Source organism: Molothrus ater, chromosome 8 (assembly GCF_012460135.2).
Source record: "Molothrus ater isolate BHLD 08-10-18 breed brown headed cowbird chromosome 8, BPBGC_Mater_1.1, whole genome shotgun sequence".
NCBI classification, from domain to species: Eukaryota; Metazoa; Chordata; class Aves; order Passeriformes; family Icteridae; genus Molothrus; species Molothrus ater.
This window is the reverse complement of record NC_050485.2, coordinates 10,844,160-10,864,381: the sequence shown is the minus strand read 5'-3', so window position 1 is coordinate 10,864,381 and position 20,222 is coordinate 10,844,160. Positions and strand designations below refer to the sequence as shown.

Sequence of the window (20,222 nt, the reverse complement as noted above, 5' to 3'; positions counted from 1 at the left end):
GTAGAGAAACAGAAAGGGAGATTTGAATAACTTTGTTCAAAAGAAACAAAAAGCCCCAATTTGTGTGGTGGGAGTGTCCGCATTCATCACTTCTTACTTCAGAGGCAGTAATTAGAAGGAATGAAGATTCTCCTTGACACAATTGCCTCTCAAAGCCTCTTTCTCTGAGTGATATAGAAGGAATTTGGGACTAACACATTCTAGATGTTAGTCTAGAGCTGGGAAAAAGAACAAAGAAATAGCAACAGTTTTCTTGATTGTATAATCCTCAACTCATGGGTACATATAAAATATGACAATATGATGGTTTCAGGAGCTACAGAACTCTCATATTACTGCCAAGAGAATTCTGAAAACATACCAGAGATTCAGGGATAATAAATATATATAAATTAAAGGAAATGGTTGTTTCAGAGGTATGTGGTTGGATGATTACTATAAATAGACATCCACACATGCAATGACTGATGTCTCTTATGTGGCACATTGAATAAACTCAAAATATACTTACCCTTTATATAGGTCTGCAAAAATAACTATAAAGTTATGCTTCTGCCTGGGAGATTTCTTTCCAGTGTTACCAAAAATAACCCAAAATACCTTTTTCCCCCTAGAAGTTAACAGTAAGACAGGAAATCTTCAGCTTGTGTTGGACCACTAGCAGCCCAAGATCTACCTTGATGCTGTTTCACCTCACTTCTACATGTGCAAGTTGCCTGTGGCAAGTATGGGTACATTTATGGATATCTGTGTGAGTTAAGGATGAATCACAAGATGCTTCTGCATGGACACCGTAAAAGGTGAGAAGGAAAAAGAAAAAGGAAAAAAAAGTCAGCATCAGCTGACAAACAATCTGAAACCAGCACAGCTCCTTGGGTATGAATTAAGAAAGCAGGGCTGGCTCCTGACCTCATCAAGGGCCTTGCACACACTGGAAACAGCTTCAACATTAACAAGCATGTTAATCTGCCTGAAATCAAATAGGCAATTACTATGCTACTTCTATGAATTTTGAGGCAAGTATAATTTGATAGTTAGACATTAATAAACCTGTTTCATGCATCTTACCATTATCTGATAAAGAAGCTTTCTTTTACTATCTCTTTAATGTTATTAAATAAAGTAAACTCATATCTGGTTAAATAGGCTTCAGAAGTGCTAATCTTAGCCTAAAGCAGTCTAATGGATTGACTCTTCCTCAGTAGGGCTATATAAATATTTATAAAGACTTCACACGAAGAGCAGATCTGACATAGGGCTTTAAAAGACTTCTCAACATATACAGAACCCAGAGAAAGAGAAGATTTTGTAAGGACAACAAAGCTCTTAGCCTTCAAAAAGCCTTCTTAAATCCTGGAGGGCTGGAAATAGCACACAAATATATGTCTGAATCTGCACACAAGAGTCACATCAGGGCCACGCTACCAATCCTCCAATAGTGGTATCTTATCCTTGTAGGCTGCCTTATGAGTACGTATCTTGTGCTTGAAGGCTGCCTTATGAGTACAAGAGTTTCTTTTTACCTGCCCCATCTGCTTTTCTTGGTAGACAGGCTTTACTGTGGCCCTAACACAGCAAAAATTGATTATGCTATTTTTCCAACTTGTTTCTGGATGGACAAGAACCAGCGCTGAAAGCCTCCATGTAAGTCAAACACACAGTCTATAGTCCCTTTAAAAATTCCTTCTCCAGTACAAATTACAAATCAAATTCCTTCTCCAATACAAATTGCATCAGAAAAATAAGTATTTCTTTGAGTAGTGTAGAAGAGAAAGCACGAAATCCTGGCTCCATTGATAATGTAAATTGTTTCTAGCCACTGCATCACAGGCAGGATTTTACTACAGATGGAAAGGGGTGGCCCTTCACCCTAGGCCAAGAAGTGCAGTCATGGGGATAAGTAAATTAATTATTTTATTCTCATTACAGCAAGTTTCTATCGACTAAAAGTATTCCACCATGACAATATTACAGATTAAAAAATTATACACCATCAAGTGAAGCTCTTCTACATTTTGAGATTAAGTATCTACAATTTTCAATTTACGTGGCATATTAGTATTTGATTAATCTATTTCTTTAGGAAAGCATATGAAAGTATACTATTTTCTGCCCCACAGAATAGATACATCATGCATCCATCTAAACAGTAGCCCTGATAATGCAGTGTTTTCATTGTTGTTACTGATACATGGATTGGAAAAAACTACTCTCACTTTCAGGTAACTGTAGCATAGGCAAAATCCTCAGCCAAACCTCTTCCCCAGCAAGGGAAGCCAAAACAAAGAAATCTGACTTGTCAAATTTGTAATAGCTGGTCTATCTGCACACAACATTTCAACATTCCCTGACTGAAAGTCAACTTTAAATTAAAATCTATGAACTATCTTTGGGATCACTGGCTAGCCTAGGTTGCAACATAACTTCTTCCCAGCTGCAAAACTGCAGAGAATATCAGGCATCTGCCTTGCTCTCCCAGACCACATCAGCCCTCATGTTAACTTAACTGCACCAGTATTACACAAGATTTATAGGGCTTGAATTAGTGCATTTGAGGTTTAATTAGAGCTCCATAAATTTTCAGCAGTTCTCATATGACACTGCCTCAGCCAGTGCTCATTGGTTTCCCCTGAATTCTGGGCAGAAGGTGGAAGACCACGCTATAAAGGACAAGACAACCATTGGCTCTGTGTACAGCAGTTTTACAAGCCAAACCATATTCCACCAGGGGTTTATCAAATCAAAAAATAGACTTCCTGCTTGCCAAAATATGACCTCAAGAGGACAAAGCAAGTAAGTTCTCTACCAACAACATATCTATTCATTTCTGCTTGCAGGGAGGTGGAGGAAAGAGCACAGCAAAAGAGCACTTCACATAAACAACAAGTCTTCAGAAGCCCTCTCCAGAGAAACTGGTAAACATATGGGGCAGAAATAGACCCAAAAAGCTATGTGTCTGTTGCCTTTAAATCAAAAAGTTGTTATGAAAAATAACATACCTAGTTTCATGTTCAAAAATAAATCAGGAAAATTAAATTCATTCTATTTTTTTCTTTCCTTACTTTGCAACTGCCAATGGCCTTGCAGCAATGCTTCCCAGAAAGTTAGGTGTGTTCTTTTCTGAGAAACCATGCACCATACTGGCCTAGCACATGAGCTCAATTTAAAGACATTTTTCTACTAACAAATGAATTATTTCCTCACCCTGTACAAGTTCTCTACCATCCGAGGTAAACAATAAAACCCAAAGTCTTCCTTTCAGGTTATTACCTGTATAGCTGCTGCTGAAAATCTTGCCAATGCAGCACTTGTTTATATTTAGAGAATGATTGTTTGTTTGTTTTGAAACTAGAACAACATATGCAGACATTTCAATGTTGGAATGATCATTTGAAATGGCCCAGATCTACATTTGTTTCTACTGCTCACACCACAGACTACTCCTTCAGAGCCTCCTCAACAGACATAAAAGTGAATTCAAAGGTTTTCTCCACGTGAAAGAAAAATTTGGTGTCACACACACAGTGCTTTTGCCTAGCCTATTAGAGCATTCCATCTTTCAAAATTGCACACAACATCTTAGACTTGTTATTTAGAAGAAATAGCCCTGTGGAGTCTTACTCAGACCATAAAGATATGAAAAATTATCACATAAGAGGAAGGGAGAAAGCTGAGAGGTATTATACAAAAGCAAGATAGTTAAACATTTGAGCAGTCCTGGGGCATTGGATTACTATTTGTGACCTGTTAGACTTCTCTTGAGCAATATGCAATATGAAAGAAAGTACAAAACTCCTGCCAAAATGCATGCAAAGCGAGGAAGTTCTCCAAGAGCAGCTCTGAGACTCAGCAGCAAACAGATTTTATGCTTTATGTTCAACAACCCAAAGGACTAGACCTGTAGCTAGCTGCAAAACATGCAGGTGACACCCTATTTCAAACTCAGAAATTATATTTTTTTCTACTGAGTTATGTACAGTTTCTTCCAGTTCATGCTTGATGAAAACAGGTAGAATAGGAACATTCCCTGCCTCTCCTACTCCATTCTTCTTCCTAGACAGATTTCTCTTGTGTTAGTGCCTTCACCTTTCAGTTTAAAGCCAACATTTATGTCATTTATTATCTGTATGCAATTTATAATAATAATAGGCTGACTGCTTACTCATATCTAAACATTTTACATAAATTTCCAATCATTGGTGATTAGGTAGTAGATGTATAACATAATGACATGTGCTTTGTGGAAAACAAAACAACACAAGAGAGCAAAAGAATTATTGTCACATAGATGCAAAACTCTTTAGTTAGAGTCACAAGCCAGCGTCAGGTGGCAAAATAATACAAGGAGTAATACAGCAGAATTTAACAATAAAAAACTACAATTTGCACACATATGCCAGAGTGGACCCACCTTCCTGCTTACAAGAACTGTGAGTTAAACTTTGTCAAATTTACATAATTCCACTGAAGCAGGATCCTGACTCCACAGCATGACTGGAGATAGCTGAGTATTATTTCAATAAAATGTTTTTTTCCTTATTCATATGCTTTCTGTATGCATTCACACAAATAGTCCCTTTTGAGAAAACCCTCCAGAAAATAATTAATTTTAATAGCTACTCTACAGCTAAAGCTGCACAACTGGGTGGTAAATATAACTGAGCTCTCCACAGCAAAACTGGAGTCTTCAAAAGAATTGTAAGAAAAAAGATTACAGGTTCAGCACTGCTTCTGGGGTAAAATGTATATTTGTGATAAATGTATCAAATCCCCTAAAAACTACACCCATTGAAACTTCATATTTAGGCTGATTTGCTTTCCAAATCATATAGACAGCACAGTTGTGTACAATCTTTAAACAAGTACAACCACAGAGAAATGCTGAGAGATTTAAGAGAAATAAAAGCATGATCAGCTAGCTTGTAATCTTCTTTTCTCTTACTCTCCTCCCTATAGCTGCATTAAATTGCCTGTTGAGAACAATAACATATTTGTGCTTTTATAGGTAGAATGATTTGTATTATGTAAAGATTTGGCTAACAGAGTAAAGATGCATTCAAACTGGATTACACGCTGTTAATAATTTTCTGGATGCTCTAGGGGACCCATAATTCTGGAGGAATAGAGATTAGCATTTGAATATATACTTTGCAATACATCTCAAAGCAGACTTTTTTAATTTAGTTTTTGTCATTTTTCTAGAGCCACACTAACCAGAAATCAAATCACTGAAAGCATTTTAAAGGAAAAAGTATACCATAATCAAGACTTTATGCCCCACCTCCCCACACGCTTCAGAGTACACAGAAAATCTGTCTTTTTACAACTCTCACACCATTTCAATACCCTTCTTTAGAAAGTCAGACTACCTAGAAAACATGAAGAGGCTTGCAGTATTGTTTTATGCATGTTGAATAAATAGAGGAGCTCAGCAAGCAAACCTGAATTTGCTGTTCTGAGTAAAAGCTCAAGCTACCTAGAAAGCTGGTTTTGCTGTGGGCTAGCTTCTGTTTCAGAAAGTAATGTCAAAATACATTATTTTAACAATATTATTAGAACACCTCAAATTGCACAAAAATACCCGTTAAAATATTATAGCATTCTTTTGTTATTCTTAACTTCAGCAGAGACAGGACTCCCATTTCGCTGTTTTCATGAAACACTGAACTCTTTTGGCCACCCTTTGCTCAACATTTAAATCCTTTGTAAATTGTGTATTTTTTTTTTCATGTCTATATTTTCATGATTTTTGAAGCACTTAATACTTCAGAACAGTCTTAAAGTATATGACTCTTAATAAACATCATATTCTCTGACAAACTCAACTGGGAAGCATGCTTTAGTGTTTCTTTTTAATAAATCACTTTTCTTAGGATTATAGGGTTCGCCTAGCAAGCCCAGATTCACTGGACAAAATATTCTTTTCATGACCTTTGCTCCTCAGTTATAATTAGTTGTCTGGTCCCAGTTGCTTACAGTGTAAACAAAGACTGATAAACCCACATTGGCTGCACGTATTTATTACATTACAACTCAGCTGCCAAATGTCTAACCGTTCTAATAAAAAACTATTTTCTAAGGTTTAATGTTTTATTGCATGTGTGACTCCCTTATTGGTTAGCATTTTGGAGTTGTGGAAAAGGTTATGAATTTAGAAACTAACTGCATTCATATCATATTTAAAACTTAATGCTATTTTATTAAAGACATATGGGCCTCCAAAGTACACATATTAAATGTCATGTAAGAAAAGTAGCAGTTTAAATCATGGTCAAATTCATTTTTGACGTGACTCCTGAGGCTTCCCAAGATCTGAACTATTTCTTTGTAAATCTGGCAGTTTAACCACACTCATAAATCACTTTCAAAGCATATTATTTCTTAATTTTACTGCATTAGAGAGCATTTGGCCTACACAGTGAACTGTTTGTAACTGTTACATGAGCAAAGTTGTATGTTTAGTCTTATAATGTGTGAAGAAAAGAAAGTCTTAATTTCTCAGTCCTGAATTTACCCCTTATTTTAACCCAAATTATACATTTCCTAGTGAAATTTACCAGAATAAGATATATAGCATAGTTTGCTGTACTGACATAAGAAAAAACTTATATACATTTTACCCCAGAAGCAGTGCTGAACCTGTAATCTTTTTTATTACACTTCTTTTGAAGATTTTTTTTTTTTTGAAGCTCCTGCTTCAAGCTCATAAATTAGCACCACAAAAGCAACAGTAATTAAATCATTAAGCAAATATCCCACAGGTTCTTTCACAAGAAAGAATGCCTAAGGTTTTCAAACCCCACCAAGGCTGAAAGAGAAATGAATCATCTTTGGGACAATGCACATGCCTTTACTACATTCCTTGATGTAAAGACATTTAATACATTACAACTGAAGCATACCTTATATATATATTTGAAAATTAAATGCACATCACTTAAGGACAGATTCCCTGTCTGCTAAAGTCTCAAGAAAACCCACCTCTAAAAGAGACCATTCACAGAACAGGATTCAAAGGGATGCCATTTTTGAAGTGTGATTGATATTTTCCTTATTTATTTTTAGACACATTTCTAATTACAGAGTTAATTACTATTTTTATGTTTTCCTGTGAAGATTTTTCTAGGATGAATAAGATAAATTAGGGCAACAGTTTACTGCAAAAGTTTTATGATCTCACTAACTCCTTCAAAGGGAACACCAGTCCTCAGTCACAAATATTTTTTAGTTTTTTATCCCCACAATGAACGCCTGATTTTCCCCTGAAACACAGATCCATGACCTAAATCACCAAATCTTAAAGATTTTATGCCAAATGCATTGTCTGCAAGATGGACAAAATTTAAAAATCTTAGCATCAGCTTCAGTTAAAATTCAGGAAGTGTAACCAGAATCTGTACCTTCAATATGATTTTAAGGGAGCAGATGAAATCGTGCTGCATCCTTTTTCTGTGACAAAGGGAGCAGCTTTAGAAACTCATAAGCAAAAAAGTTCAGGATTTCTTACAAAATAGCCCTTTGGCCTATACATTTCTGGTAAGGGTGGAGACAAGGGAAGAAATATTAGCCCTTCTCTGAAAACAAATTATTAATATTTTTTCCTGAAGTAACTCATAAACCAGCTTTAAATTGGTCATGTTCTTAGTCATTAATGAAGAGAGAATGACTGATATGCTTGAGCTTTTAGGAGATGACCTCATCACAGCCCTATCTGACTCTTGGACCACACTCTGGCTGATGTTAGTGAAGGGAAGGATTATTTTTTGTAATGCTCTGGTGTTCTTGACCTGCCAATATTTCAAGCACACAATCTCTCTTTTAGCACAACAGGAAAGGCAGGATTCAGCTGCTTAAATCCAAGTTTCTAAAGCTGTTTTAGCCACTCTACAGTTTCCGTGCCTGAATTCCCATGGTGGCTTCAAAAAAACTTACATCCCCTATGTAAGATACTTATGTGTCATCCCTACAGGGGTCTGCTGTACACTTTAGAGTATCTAAAATGGCACCAGACTACTATTTTTGGGCATTTGCATTGTTTCCAAAGTGATTAGAAATATTAGTGCATTCATTTTAGCTTTCCTTTAGTTCCTGTCCTCTCTGACTCCATCTGACTACAGCAGCACTAAAAGAAAACAAGTCCTACCATTCATTTCACTGTAAGATGTTATATGATGTATTTGCATTTGCATCACATTTTAGGTGATGAAGTCATGGTTCTTTAGTTGTTCCTTGCTGCAAGATACGCTCCTGAGAAGATCACAACAACAAATCATCTTTGTCTTCACTGGCAGTGGCCCTTGCGACCACGTTTATCTCTAACAGCTGGGGAACTTTTCATGGGTCAGTGAATCAGCAAAGCCAGGCCTTATCTTAACCCAGCACACAAACACACTGCCAAGCCTGCTGTGAAAACTGTGGGACACCCAACCACAGCCAAAACAAGCAATAAATATAAAATCAGCCATGACAGTTATTTCCAACTTGTAAACAAACATGTGAAAAATTCCAGGTAGATCCCATGGTAGTGATAGTTTGCCACTGATTTTTTTCCTCCAGAAACATTGCAGTGACAAACAGTTTCCAGACAGCAGAATTATAATTGGACCTTTGTTTCATGGCTAAAAATTGACATATATTCTAATCATGATACTTAAGACTACTACTATTTCAATGGGAATAACTCACCAAAATGACTGAGCACATGTCGCATACTGTGTCTTAAGGTCCAGGGAAAATAAAAAAATAAAAAAGAATCACCTATAGGAACATAAGAATAGACTGACCAAGAGTTTTGCCAATGCCATATTAAATGCATTTTTCTTTTCTAACAAAATTCAACATATGAACAACTCCTGTGCTTAACAGTGGTATCATCTGATTATGAGATCCGTTGTATTAGAAAAGAGGAATTACAAGAAGCTCTGCTCCAGCAGTGCTTCTATTTTCAAAAGAAAAAACAGAAAAAAGTCCTTTGAAAATAAAACTCTAGCCCTAGTGATCCACTAAGAATCTAAGACAATCGTGATCCTACTGTCAGATATCATGGTGCTACATTCTGCTAAATGGCATTTTATTGAATAGATAACACAAAAGCCAGCATCTAATTATTGAAGCTTCCATATATCTGAACCCACAAATGAAAATTAAAAAAAAAAAAAAAAAAAAAACCCCAAAAACCCCAAAAACCCAAAAAACAACAACAAAAAAAAAAAAAAAACACAAAAAACAAACCCCCCCCAAAAAAAAACACCAAAAAACAAACCCAGAGGTCATAAACAAGTTTTAACAATAATTTCTTCAATTCAATGGAGGCATTAATTACATACAATGCCTTTTGCCATTCATCAGAGAATTTTCAAGTGCTTTACAAATTTTAAGTCTTACAAAGGGATCATTTGCTCACTATTACTGAAAGATACACACATTTCAGGTGCAAAGTAGCAGCTGGTTAACTGGCACACTGCGAGATTACAGAAGAGGTTAGGGCAGAAGGTGGAGAAGAATGCCTTAGTACATGGAGACTGTAGAGAAATCCACAGAGGCAGAATGTAATCACCTGAACTGGATTGAGGCCATAGCTCCAGCAATATCACCCCTCCCTATCTAAAAAATGCATTGGGAGCATTAATGGCTAAAATGACATGGGCTTCATGACAATCATATACTTTTTTTTTTTAAGGGAAGAAATATTTTAGGAAAGAGGCATCACCTTGTTCCTTGTGTATTTTTAATATAGTGAAATATAGTCCACATAATCCCTGCCCAAAGAACATATGAGGATGTTTTATAAGAAATATCAATGAAAGAACCAACACTGAAGAAGTCTTTCTCCCTACCCTAATACACATATGACCTACATGTGTCTATTCTTCCCTCTTGACAGCTGGAATTACAGCAGGTTATGAACCAAACATGTTATGGACTTATGCTGAAAACGGCTAAACTTTCCAAGAGTAAAATGGATGAATGCATGACTGCTACAATGTCCTTAAAGTAAATATTATTTACTGCATCACAGTCTAGATTGGACTCTTAAGTTCATGTCCTTGTCTTGGTATGTGAAATGATGACATTTGACAATAAAGGACCCTGTTATGTGGAAGCTCTCTCAAAGAACTATCTTATGAGCTAGCAGTTCACTGACACAATGCTTCTTTACACTTTAGAAGGCCTTTACTTTGCATGTTCTTCAAATGCTCTAAATACATACATCAAGATCTCTACACAATGGCAATGGTAAAAAGAGAAAGATTGTGAGCGATGCAGCTGTTCTCCAAAGTTTTATCTGTCTCCTTTTATTTACTTTTTAAAACTAGCCTCGTTGTCCTATCTGGGGGAGGGGTGTAAAAAGGTCCATGAGATATATTGGCAAAAATATATTGCCTATATTCATGGAACCAGGTAGAACGTATCTATTCAAGAAAAGTATGATTCTTGTTAAATAGTTTGGGACAAAAAAATTACTAAAATCATTCCTTATGACTCATCTGACTTTAACAGAAGCATATATCAGCACTGCTCACTTAGATAAAGAGCTTTTCCTGTGAGCTTAAACACAAGAATACTGCCAATGATCTGAAAGCAACACTGCAGATTTTATCTCAACTTATTTCTTTAATGGTACTACCTAAATATTTACTCTTCCTATCATAACAAAATAAGCTCCTTTTACCCTTCAAGTAACACTGTGGACATGAATCACAGACATTTATTACATGGAATGCAGATATTTGACTTGCCTTTCTGCTTCAGTGTCTCCATCTTAGTTCCTTGGAGAACAAATGCTACGTCAGGTTTCATAATTATAACTTGAGATGAAAACAATGCATCTGAGAGTGAAAAAATATTGAAAAATTCAAACCACCCATACCATGCCTTTTTTTGTTGTACAGAGTTCCCTTACAGCCAGTGGCCAAGATGCTTTTGGTAAAGCTGCAAGGAAGCAGAATAACTCCATTTAATACTACGTTTGTTACTTGGAAGTATAACTAAGGATACCCACCAAGGATTTGGCCCAATAAACAACAAAACTGTTACTGGTGAACAAACACCATCTGCTTTTTTTCATCACCAAAACTAAAACAGATGAAAATGTTAACCTTAAAAATGCAGTAAGGGAAAAGGGTTGAGAAATATTGGGAAATATATGTATTTGCTAAAAGCAAGGAGACTGACCCAGTATTAAATAATTAAGTTTATATTTAAAGAGACTCATGACAGTGTGTATCTATTCATAGCAACACACTTAATTGGATATATCCACATTTTATCATCTAGATTAAATGATCATGAATACAGACCTTTAAAATATCAAATTACGTACTTTAATACACTGTAATTTCATTTTATTTATATTATATGCAGTGTAAAAATGTGTAGTCTTAACATATTTTCTCAAATCACATTTGCTTTGCATCCATAAGTTTGAAAAATGAAACAGTTGGAGGCACAATTCATATACCTATAAACCAAAGAGGGGTACAGTTTTAAATAATTATGTCAAGAGATGACAACTCTACTCTTTGTAGAAGCACAGATGAATAATTACAAAGCCGGGACACAATTAAGCAATTTTGACTGTCGTATTCTTGAGCTGTCTTTCTGATGTGAAATGCTGTCATGCCCAGAAACACACTTCACACTGGACAGGCATCTTCCACTTTGAGCTACACTTATGCCAGTGAAATGAGGTCATGGTCTGGTCATTAAACAAGGCTTGCTCATCTGGCTCAATGCCTCTTATCCAGCCAGACTTCCCCAGTCTTTATTAAAAGCAGGCATGATACAATGTTCAATATTTTGACAAAAGAAAACATAAACATAACAGAATAATGAAGTTTAGCTCACCTACATAGTGAAAAGGAATACTGCATTGTAACATTAAACTGTTTTCTAATAAATGATTGTATCTTTCCATAAGACAGTCATATCACAAACAGATGCATTTCCAACAAAAGATGAAATGAAGCAAAGCACAAGAAAGTGTAATGTTCTGTTTAATAAAATAGGGAATAATGAAAGTAAAAAAAATTTATACAAAATAAAATATTTATGACTTAGTGATGACTGGTGATTGCTAGATACTTTCGCATTTGAGTAAACACAAGCTAGTCAGATGGAAATTTCTTGCTTTTATTCTCATTTTGTGTATTTTTTTCTTGGTGGGGTATTTTGCTCTTCCAAGTATTTTATGTCAAGACTAAAATGAAAACAACTCCCCACATCACAGCCCCTTTAGATCATCAGTCTGCCTTTTATGCTGAATAAGCCACACCATCTCCTGCTTATCATAATGGGGAGAAAAAAGCCACATAAGTGAGGATTTTTTGTTGGTTTGTTGTTTTTAGGGGTTTTTTTTTCCCAAAAAAGCAGGTCTGAAAGGCCCACTGTTGTTACTAAACCTGGCAGAAGATTTTCATGCGGCATCCACCAACATAAATACTAATCACTGCATCTCCTTTCCTGGTAGGCATAAGCTGACACAGTGCCTGCTGCCTTAGATGAAAGGAAAAAACCCCACATCATTGGGAAGTTCATTATCATCAAGGTCTTATATATCACTATGTCAACTTATTAAGTTTTTCTGATTACCAATACTGGATATGCTGCAATCTTCCTCTGAGTTTGGATCAAGGTGTAATCTTCTAACTAGTTTCAGAAAGCTTAAATTATATTACCAGTACCTGCCTGCTAAATCTGGCTGAAGCTGGTCAAAAATTTTGACAGCTATGTGGGAGTGGAACTCATGAACAGAGAACACAAGATCCAGAAAATAGGAAGGCTAGAGAATAAAAACCCATTATGTATGCAATGTATAACACATGATAGAACTCAAAAGTACAGTTATTGTGCACATCATCTGTGTGATTTATGGAGGAATGCTGCTGGCTGTGGTCTTCAAGCAGAGCTGTCAATAGCTGTACACATACTTAGCTGCATTTCAAAGCATATATGCAGAGAAAATGCTATGAGTCTTCTCAGACATAGAAAGAGTTTGCATGCATGTGTACTGTAAGCATGAATATCCTGGGAAATAAGCACAAATTCTAAACAATTTGGAGTGCTTTACAATACCTGCATCAAATTTAATATTTATTTTAAATTAGCCACTTCTGTGATATGTATATAATACTGTATGATGAGGGTAATTTCATGGCACCTTAAGAAGCATTAATTCATGTCATAAAAATAATTTACAATGATTTTACCACCAGTAATTTGTACTGTACCATTTATAAAGAAGAAAAAAACTCTTTAGTATGACAATAACAACAGTAAATTGGAGCCTTCTGCAAATTTTCTGAAATAAATGTATGGTTTACCATAGGACTTAGTGGGTAAATAATTCAAACTATACAAAAGGTACAATTGCAGATATAAAAGTTAAAGATGTTATCCCTGAATTTGTTAAGTAATTTACCCTTAGCTATTGACTTAAAAAGAGGTTTAATCCAGAAAAGTAACTTCAAATTTGAGAGACACTTTTTTCTCTTGCACTGTTAAGCTGGATGCAATTCACGGAGTAGACTCTTAAATGAAAGCTCTAACTGTTAGATAATTTTTTTAAAAACTTCACCAGATCCAAAATCTGATTATATAAGAAGAATTGTAAAAGATGACATACATATGCTATACCTAACACAATTCAGCTGTTGCATTTGGCCAGATTCAAAGGTGGTTTGCTGTGAATAGGATGTCTACCACAGCTTAAAAATAACTTATTCCATTCACTATATATATGAAGCTGAAATGACTAAAGGCAGTGGTAAACAATATATCAAAGCAATGTTTGTATCAGAACTGTTAACATTTTAGTAGTTATAAATTAATCAGTCTGAATTAATTTGTAATACACTGCAATTGTACTCATGATAATGCATTTACCCAGCAACACTGTTATGCTACCAAACAGTGCATTTCCATAACCACTACATTATTATTCAGCATTATTGGAAATCTGCAATAAATTATTGATGGTAGACTTTAGAGAAAAAGCAGCAAATAGAAAGCAAGTTGACTGAAAACTTGAGCAGAGTTTCAGGAAAGATGTGCAGTACTAAAGCACTCTGAGCACACCACAGATTGCTGTTATCAAGTACTGATCAACAATGGAAAAAGAAGGCAAAGTGGAGAATTCACATTCTCATTCTGATTGCTTCAGCAGGATGCCCAGTTGATGGGCATGAAGCTGTATGAAATGCTCAGATTACTGAAACTGTCTCACTGATGCTGTCAATGTTTATTAGCAGGACACCACATTAAGTCACATCATACAAAATCAGAATCAACCAGTTGATAAAAGCCAGTAAACACCATAGGTGTGAGCTCTGCAATAGAAGTTGAACATACAAGGCAGGGGACAACTTGCCAAAAAAAAATTGCATTGTTTCACGAAAGTATAACACATAGTTGCTACATCTCCTTGGACAGTGTAAAAATATTCTTTTAAGCTCAGTGCTGCATATTAGTTACTTTGCTATGTGAAACTGAGGTTGAAACCAGAAATTTGATAACATGGCCTCAGCCCATTAGACAGGTACCTGTAAATTTCTATATTAAAACACAGAAAAAGTAATAAGGCTTTTGTCCCCTATCTGACCACATTTATCATTTGAAAGGTTTCACCTCCTTTTTTACCTTAGAAAACGATGCAGCCAGGCTCTTGGAGTTATTTAAAAATAGTGTTAATGAATCATATTATTGTTCCCACTTTAATTTACTCTCCTACCTTTGCATCCTTGGGCTTAACCACTTTCATGAAGGCACCTCTTATCAAGGCTTCCTCTCTCTCCCTCCTGGTTACTTTCCGAGTATCGAGAAATTTCAGGTTTGTCAATTTGTGCAGGACAAAATATCTGACAGATACCAAAATACACACAGTTAAAATCCAGTAATACACAAAGACATACTCACAGACTCAATGACTAAAAAAATGACAGCCAAAAATAACAACAGCCTTTGTTTCCTCTCTGTATTCACCTTTTTCATGCAATGTAGCTTATGTGCAAAGTTATAATACTTTCTCAAATGGAGCCAAAACCATTTAACACTGGTGGATCAAACACAATAATCACCATGGAAGTGTATCTTCTCTCTGTATATTAGTGAAGTATAAAGCATACCAAGGAACAGAATAACTTGGAAATTGTTTTGCATTGCCTGTTTGGGAAAAGGAATTTTGAGTGATACCAAAGATTCCAACCCACACTGTGGGTTGGAATCTTTGGTATCACTCAAAATTGGGAGATATGGGAAATATATGGGAAATTGCCAGCCAACTTCTCTGCAAGAATTCTTCCCATTTGTGAACACTTTGGATTTTTTATTTTATTTTCCTGAAAACACAATGATCAGCATTTGGAAGGAGAATTCCTATTTGGTTCCACCAGAGAGACAAGGTGGCCTCACAGAATACAGATTCCAGCCCAGGATTAAGTGTAGAAGCACACAGGGAGAGACTATTTATGGGAAATATATTTTAAGAATTCCAAGTTCTTATTAGGATTCATCAGTATTATATTCTATTTATCATTTCTACTAGAAGGATAGCAGCTTTCTAGCCTCACAAAAACCCTACTGGCTTCTCACTTGTGGAGGGAGAGAACATGGCAGAGCAAAACCAAAGCAAGGCACAACCATGGTAAATCCAAATATCTAATCACCTCAAGTAAAAATCGTTTGCATTTAGTCAACCAAATGTGAAGCAGATACTGCAAAGTGAGAGCAATATCAGACTTTTCCTGCCAGGGGTGTAGAAAGGTGATGATAATATTCCCCAGCCTAGCTGCTCTGCATAAAACCCAAGTCAGTCCAGGAGCTCCTCATGATACCGATCCCCTCTGGCACTGGGAGGAAGAAATTAAAGAAACAGAAAACTCTGCATAACATTTTGAAAAAAAAACAAAAACAAAGCAACACAAAAAACCCCAACGTTTTACAAGGTAAAAGTTTATCTTATGATACTATTGTCAAAACCAGATAAACATGTGAAAATTACTGTAATGCTCCCCGTTCTAAAACCAAGCAAAATTTAATGGTGTAAATAAAGCTTTCCATCAAGTACACCATTCCTCTGAAGCAACACCTTCATAAATTGTTAACAACTTAACTGACACTACTCAGTTCTGAAATGCTTAGACAATTTAAATGTGAATACTCAATCTATGGCTCTCAATTATGCCAGTAGAAGAAAAGAGTCACTCACGAAACAGAACATCTCCTAAGACCATTTTTTTAAACAAGAGCTACAGGCCTTTGAGACAGAAACATTCTCAGACTCATTCCAGCTTTCCTGGCTGCCCTTCCAGTCCTCCCTGGCATTTTGCTGGCCCTTATCTTTCACTGGAGGAGAAGCTATCCATCTTGCATTACTGGCAGAAAAGCTCTGATGACAACAGATTCTTTCAAATGAAGACATGTACAGAAGGAAACAATATGTCAAGAGTGAAGAAGAGTGAAGCTAAAAATGAGTAAAGACACCCACTAAGTGTAGGGTGAGAAAAGATGAATATTCAGGTGAAGAAAACATCGGTATTAGAAAATCAGCAAATGTTTAATGATGGAATGAAATATGCCATTGAAAAGCAGGCTGCAACAAAAATGACAACAGAATAAGACAGCACTGTCATCTATGCTGACTTTGGATCACAGCCCTAATGTCAGTCTCTCAATCATTTCAAAAGAGCTTTAAATTATAATAGCATTCCTTGATACAAATGTATTTTTGTATTTTTAAGCCATCCTGACTGCATTTCAAAAAACAGAATTAGCACTAGTACTTGTCAATTCCAGAAACAAAACCAAAAAACCCTACCCACACAAATTAAACAGCTAACTACTCCACAAGTCACAGTTTGGGGTTGGTTCTTTTTTTCAAACTTGCACTCCTTAAGCAGAGCAAGTACTAAAAAGTAGGTACCATAAATATTATCCCACTGGTAGAAGGAGGGTATAGGTGCAATTAATTCTTTTAAAAGGTGATTAAAAATGCCATCTCATTTATTAATATTCTTTTTACAAAATGTGGGATAAAAGGTAACTATGCTATTTGAAAATAATGCAATACATGCATATGAAATAGCTGAGGAAAAATAGCAAGCTTCCTGGGTTTATTTTAGCTAGAAATATCAAGATGCAACTTCAATCTAAATGTAACACAAGTTTGCCATAAAAAATACAGGAAAGGATTACCAAAGCCTGGGAATGAACACTCTACAATATCAATTCAACCCTTGTAAATTTAATCCGGGGTTATTTGTTGCACAAAATCTCTTTACTGTGATGTATGACTTAGTTACTAAGGTTATCACAGCAGTATCCTAAAGTTGCATAGTACATAAAACATTTCGGTTAACAATGCAGGGAGGTTAACTCCCACAGATAACCTACTATCAGAGGGTTAGACCAGATGACATGCCTCTGTCAGCTCTCAGGAGCTATTGATGGTTCAATCAGTTTGTTTTGAAGGTAAAGTACAACAAAAGGGCACTAAACTTATTCAAACTGTCAACAGGGACTATGGAATGTTGCTTGCAGGTAAGTAATTTTGGGTGTTTTAAGACTATTATCAAACACCAATGGCTGCAGAAAAAGACAGCTACTAATAACACAGAGCACAGCCATCATAAAATACTTTATGGCAGGCACTGGGACCCATAAATTGCATGACACATTGCACCTGTTTCAGACTTGTAAAATCACTAGTTAAAAGCATACTGGTTAATGAAGAAAGATCCATCTACTAAATTCTACATTTAGTTTACAAAGGTTCAATTAGATTAGAAGTTGGGGGGCAGGGTCCTCCTATTCCCCTTTCCCCTTTCTTTTTCTTAATAATTTTAAACTTAGCCCTGCTCCATGCATTCTGAAATGGCTGTTACTGGGTTTTCACACCTTTGTTATGGTGTGAAAAAAGGTTATTATCTTCACTGATGAGGATAAAGGTGAGATTCAAAGAGAGAAAAGTAAAAATTAGACACACCAGGAAGGTGCTTACAGATCCACTTATTATTGCCTGTAAACTGATCATCTAATTCCTAATGGATTAAAGAAATTATTTATTTAAGTTCCACCTTCTTTTGTTCAGAATCATCTCCCCCATCTTGCCTCTTGGCATGGGTGCCATCAGTCACATGAAAATAAGCTCATAACAGGTGTTCATCATACCAACAGGACCACTGAGATACGGAAAACCACTTCAGAATATAAAATTCAATGTTATTTACATCTTAGTTTAGTAAAAATTACAATAAAGATTAACAATTCATTTACCAATTTTGTATGGGCTGCATGCAATAAATTTTAAGACTTTTCATACAGACCTGCCAGGATATTGGAAAAAAGGCATATTTGCAAACCATTCTGCTGAACCCTTAGTCAAAGACTATTGTATTACGAGATTCTGTATAGTATTCCAGTCTGTCCTATAATTAACAAAAACTGGAACATAAAACTGCACTATATGCATCAATATTTAATTAAAAAAAAAAAACTGCTGTGAAATATTGAGAAATATCTGCCCACAAGAATGCAGAAGTATCCAGCTCTACCTGTATCATACCGGCTCTGTTTCAGAAAGTGTTTACTTTCATTTTTCTGTTTTCTGTGCCATTATATTTCCTTTTCTTAACAATCACAGAACATAAATAATATGCCTACTTCAAACTTTGAAGGACTGATTATGCTCTCAGTTACATTATTATAAACTAGAAAAAATAAGTAATCTACTAAGCATTTAAAAGGGGAAAGACAAAAAAAAAAAAAGAAATCAGAAGAATTGAAACACATTTATGACAGTGAACTAACTAGTGTCATAAACACTATGTTCTGTGATTGTTTCCTCTGCACCCGCAAAAAATGTACCCTTCTACCTCCAAACAGCATATAGCTGGCTACGGAATTTCTTCTCTAACAAAAACATTTGTTAAATACACAGATAAGGAAGACAGGTCATAAACTTAAACCAGCATCTTCCAGAAGAGAGGGCAGGATGTTGGCATGAAGTTTGTTAGAGGATCACATCAGACCCTGAGCAGCCTTGGCACTGTTTGCTGATGACCATGTAATTCTGAGGGGCTTGCAAGTCACGCAGAAATCCACACCACTTCCCAATATTTTAACACACACTGCTCTTCTTCAGAGTAACAAACAACTCTGTGAATTAGAAAAATATTTCTCTATCTGTGTAACAGTAATTATAGTTTTGCCTTGATTTACTGTGTTAGTACAGACAAATTAGGTTATTATGGACTTCGATTCATTTGGGTGAACAAAAACATGGTAATTGTTCTTGCCCATGAACCCTTCCAGTGGCTAGTCTCAGATGGACCTTGTGTGGCCATTTGATGTCTTTCAAGCACACTTTTCCTTCCAGGTACTGGTGAGATGAAAAGGCTTCACTCAAACACTGAAGTAGCACAGGTTCATAGATTATACAGATGTAAGGGAATATCCTACTCATCTAATTAAGTTCATAAAGAACATATAAAGAATGACCACAGACTTCAATCCCTCCTGCTTAAAGAGAGCCTCAACAATAAGTTCACTGGTACTCATCATTATTTATTAACATTATTTTCATTACAGAGTGAGGACTTCTAGTCTGGTACTACTTAATGAATATATCTATTTATATCACTATCCAAATACAAGACTATTTAAAATAGAAAAGCAAATTCTGTAGCAATTTCTTTTAAAAATAAATAAAACAAAACTACAATAAAATAAAATGAAACTGCAAGAACACTGAAAATGGTATAAGACCCATAATTTCTCACAACCAAAATTGTGGGATGGGAATAGCAGTTTTAGCTTGAAAAGTTAATCCATACAAAACACATGCGCTTCCTTTCTTGCTGTTATATCTTAAGAGGACTTCATAAGGTTATCATCATTTGCTCCCCCAGCCAAAGATAGCATATCTAGTACATGTACTTTTAAGCTAATTTAAAATAAACTCCAGCATTTGTTTCCACTTGCCCTTGTTTCCATGTCAACAGCATTTAATGAATGCATCATTCCAGGAAATGTCAATAAGGAGCAAAGAAGAATGAACAAGCACTGAAAACTTCACACATGGCACAAATTCTTCACAATCATATCGCTTTAATGAAAATAGGTGAGGTCACCTGCAGAATTCACAAATGCTTTGTAATACATTGTGACCCAGATGATTTTTCACAGTTCACTAACACCACGTTTGAAGTTTTCTCTGCAAACAATAC

At 35.7% G+C, this 20,222-nt stretch overlaps 1 protein-coding gene across 2 annotated transcripts in view; it reads right to left on the bottom strand.

Annotated features, from left to right (window-relative positions):
* Nucleotides 1-20,222, bottom strand: part of LRMDA (leucine rich melanocyte differentiation associated) — a 609,530-nt gene that overhangs the window by 232,082 nt on the left and 357,226 nt on the right. The window contains exon 5 of one of the 2 annotated variants that reach the window (XM_054515554.1): nt 14,729-14,855. The exons of the other annotated variant lie outside the window; for it this stretch is intronic. Within the exon in view, the coding sequence (XP_054371529.1) occupies nt 14,729-14,855 (127 nt within the window). The remainder of the gene's footprint in view (nt 1-14,728; nt 14,856-20,222) is intronic. 2 annotated transcript variants of the gene reach the window in all.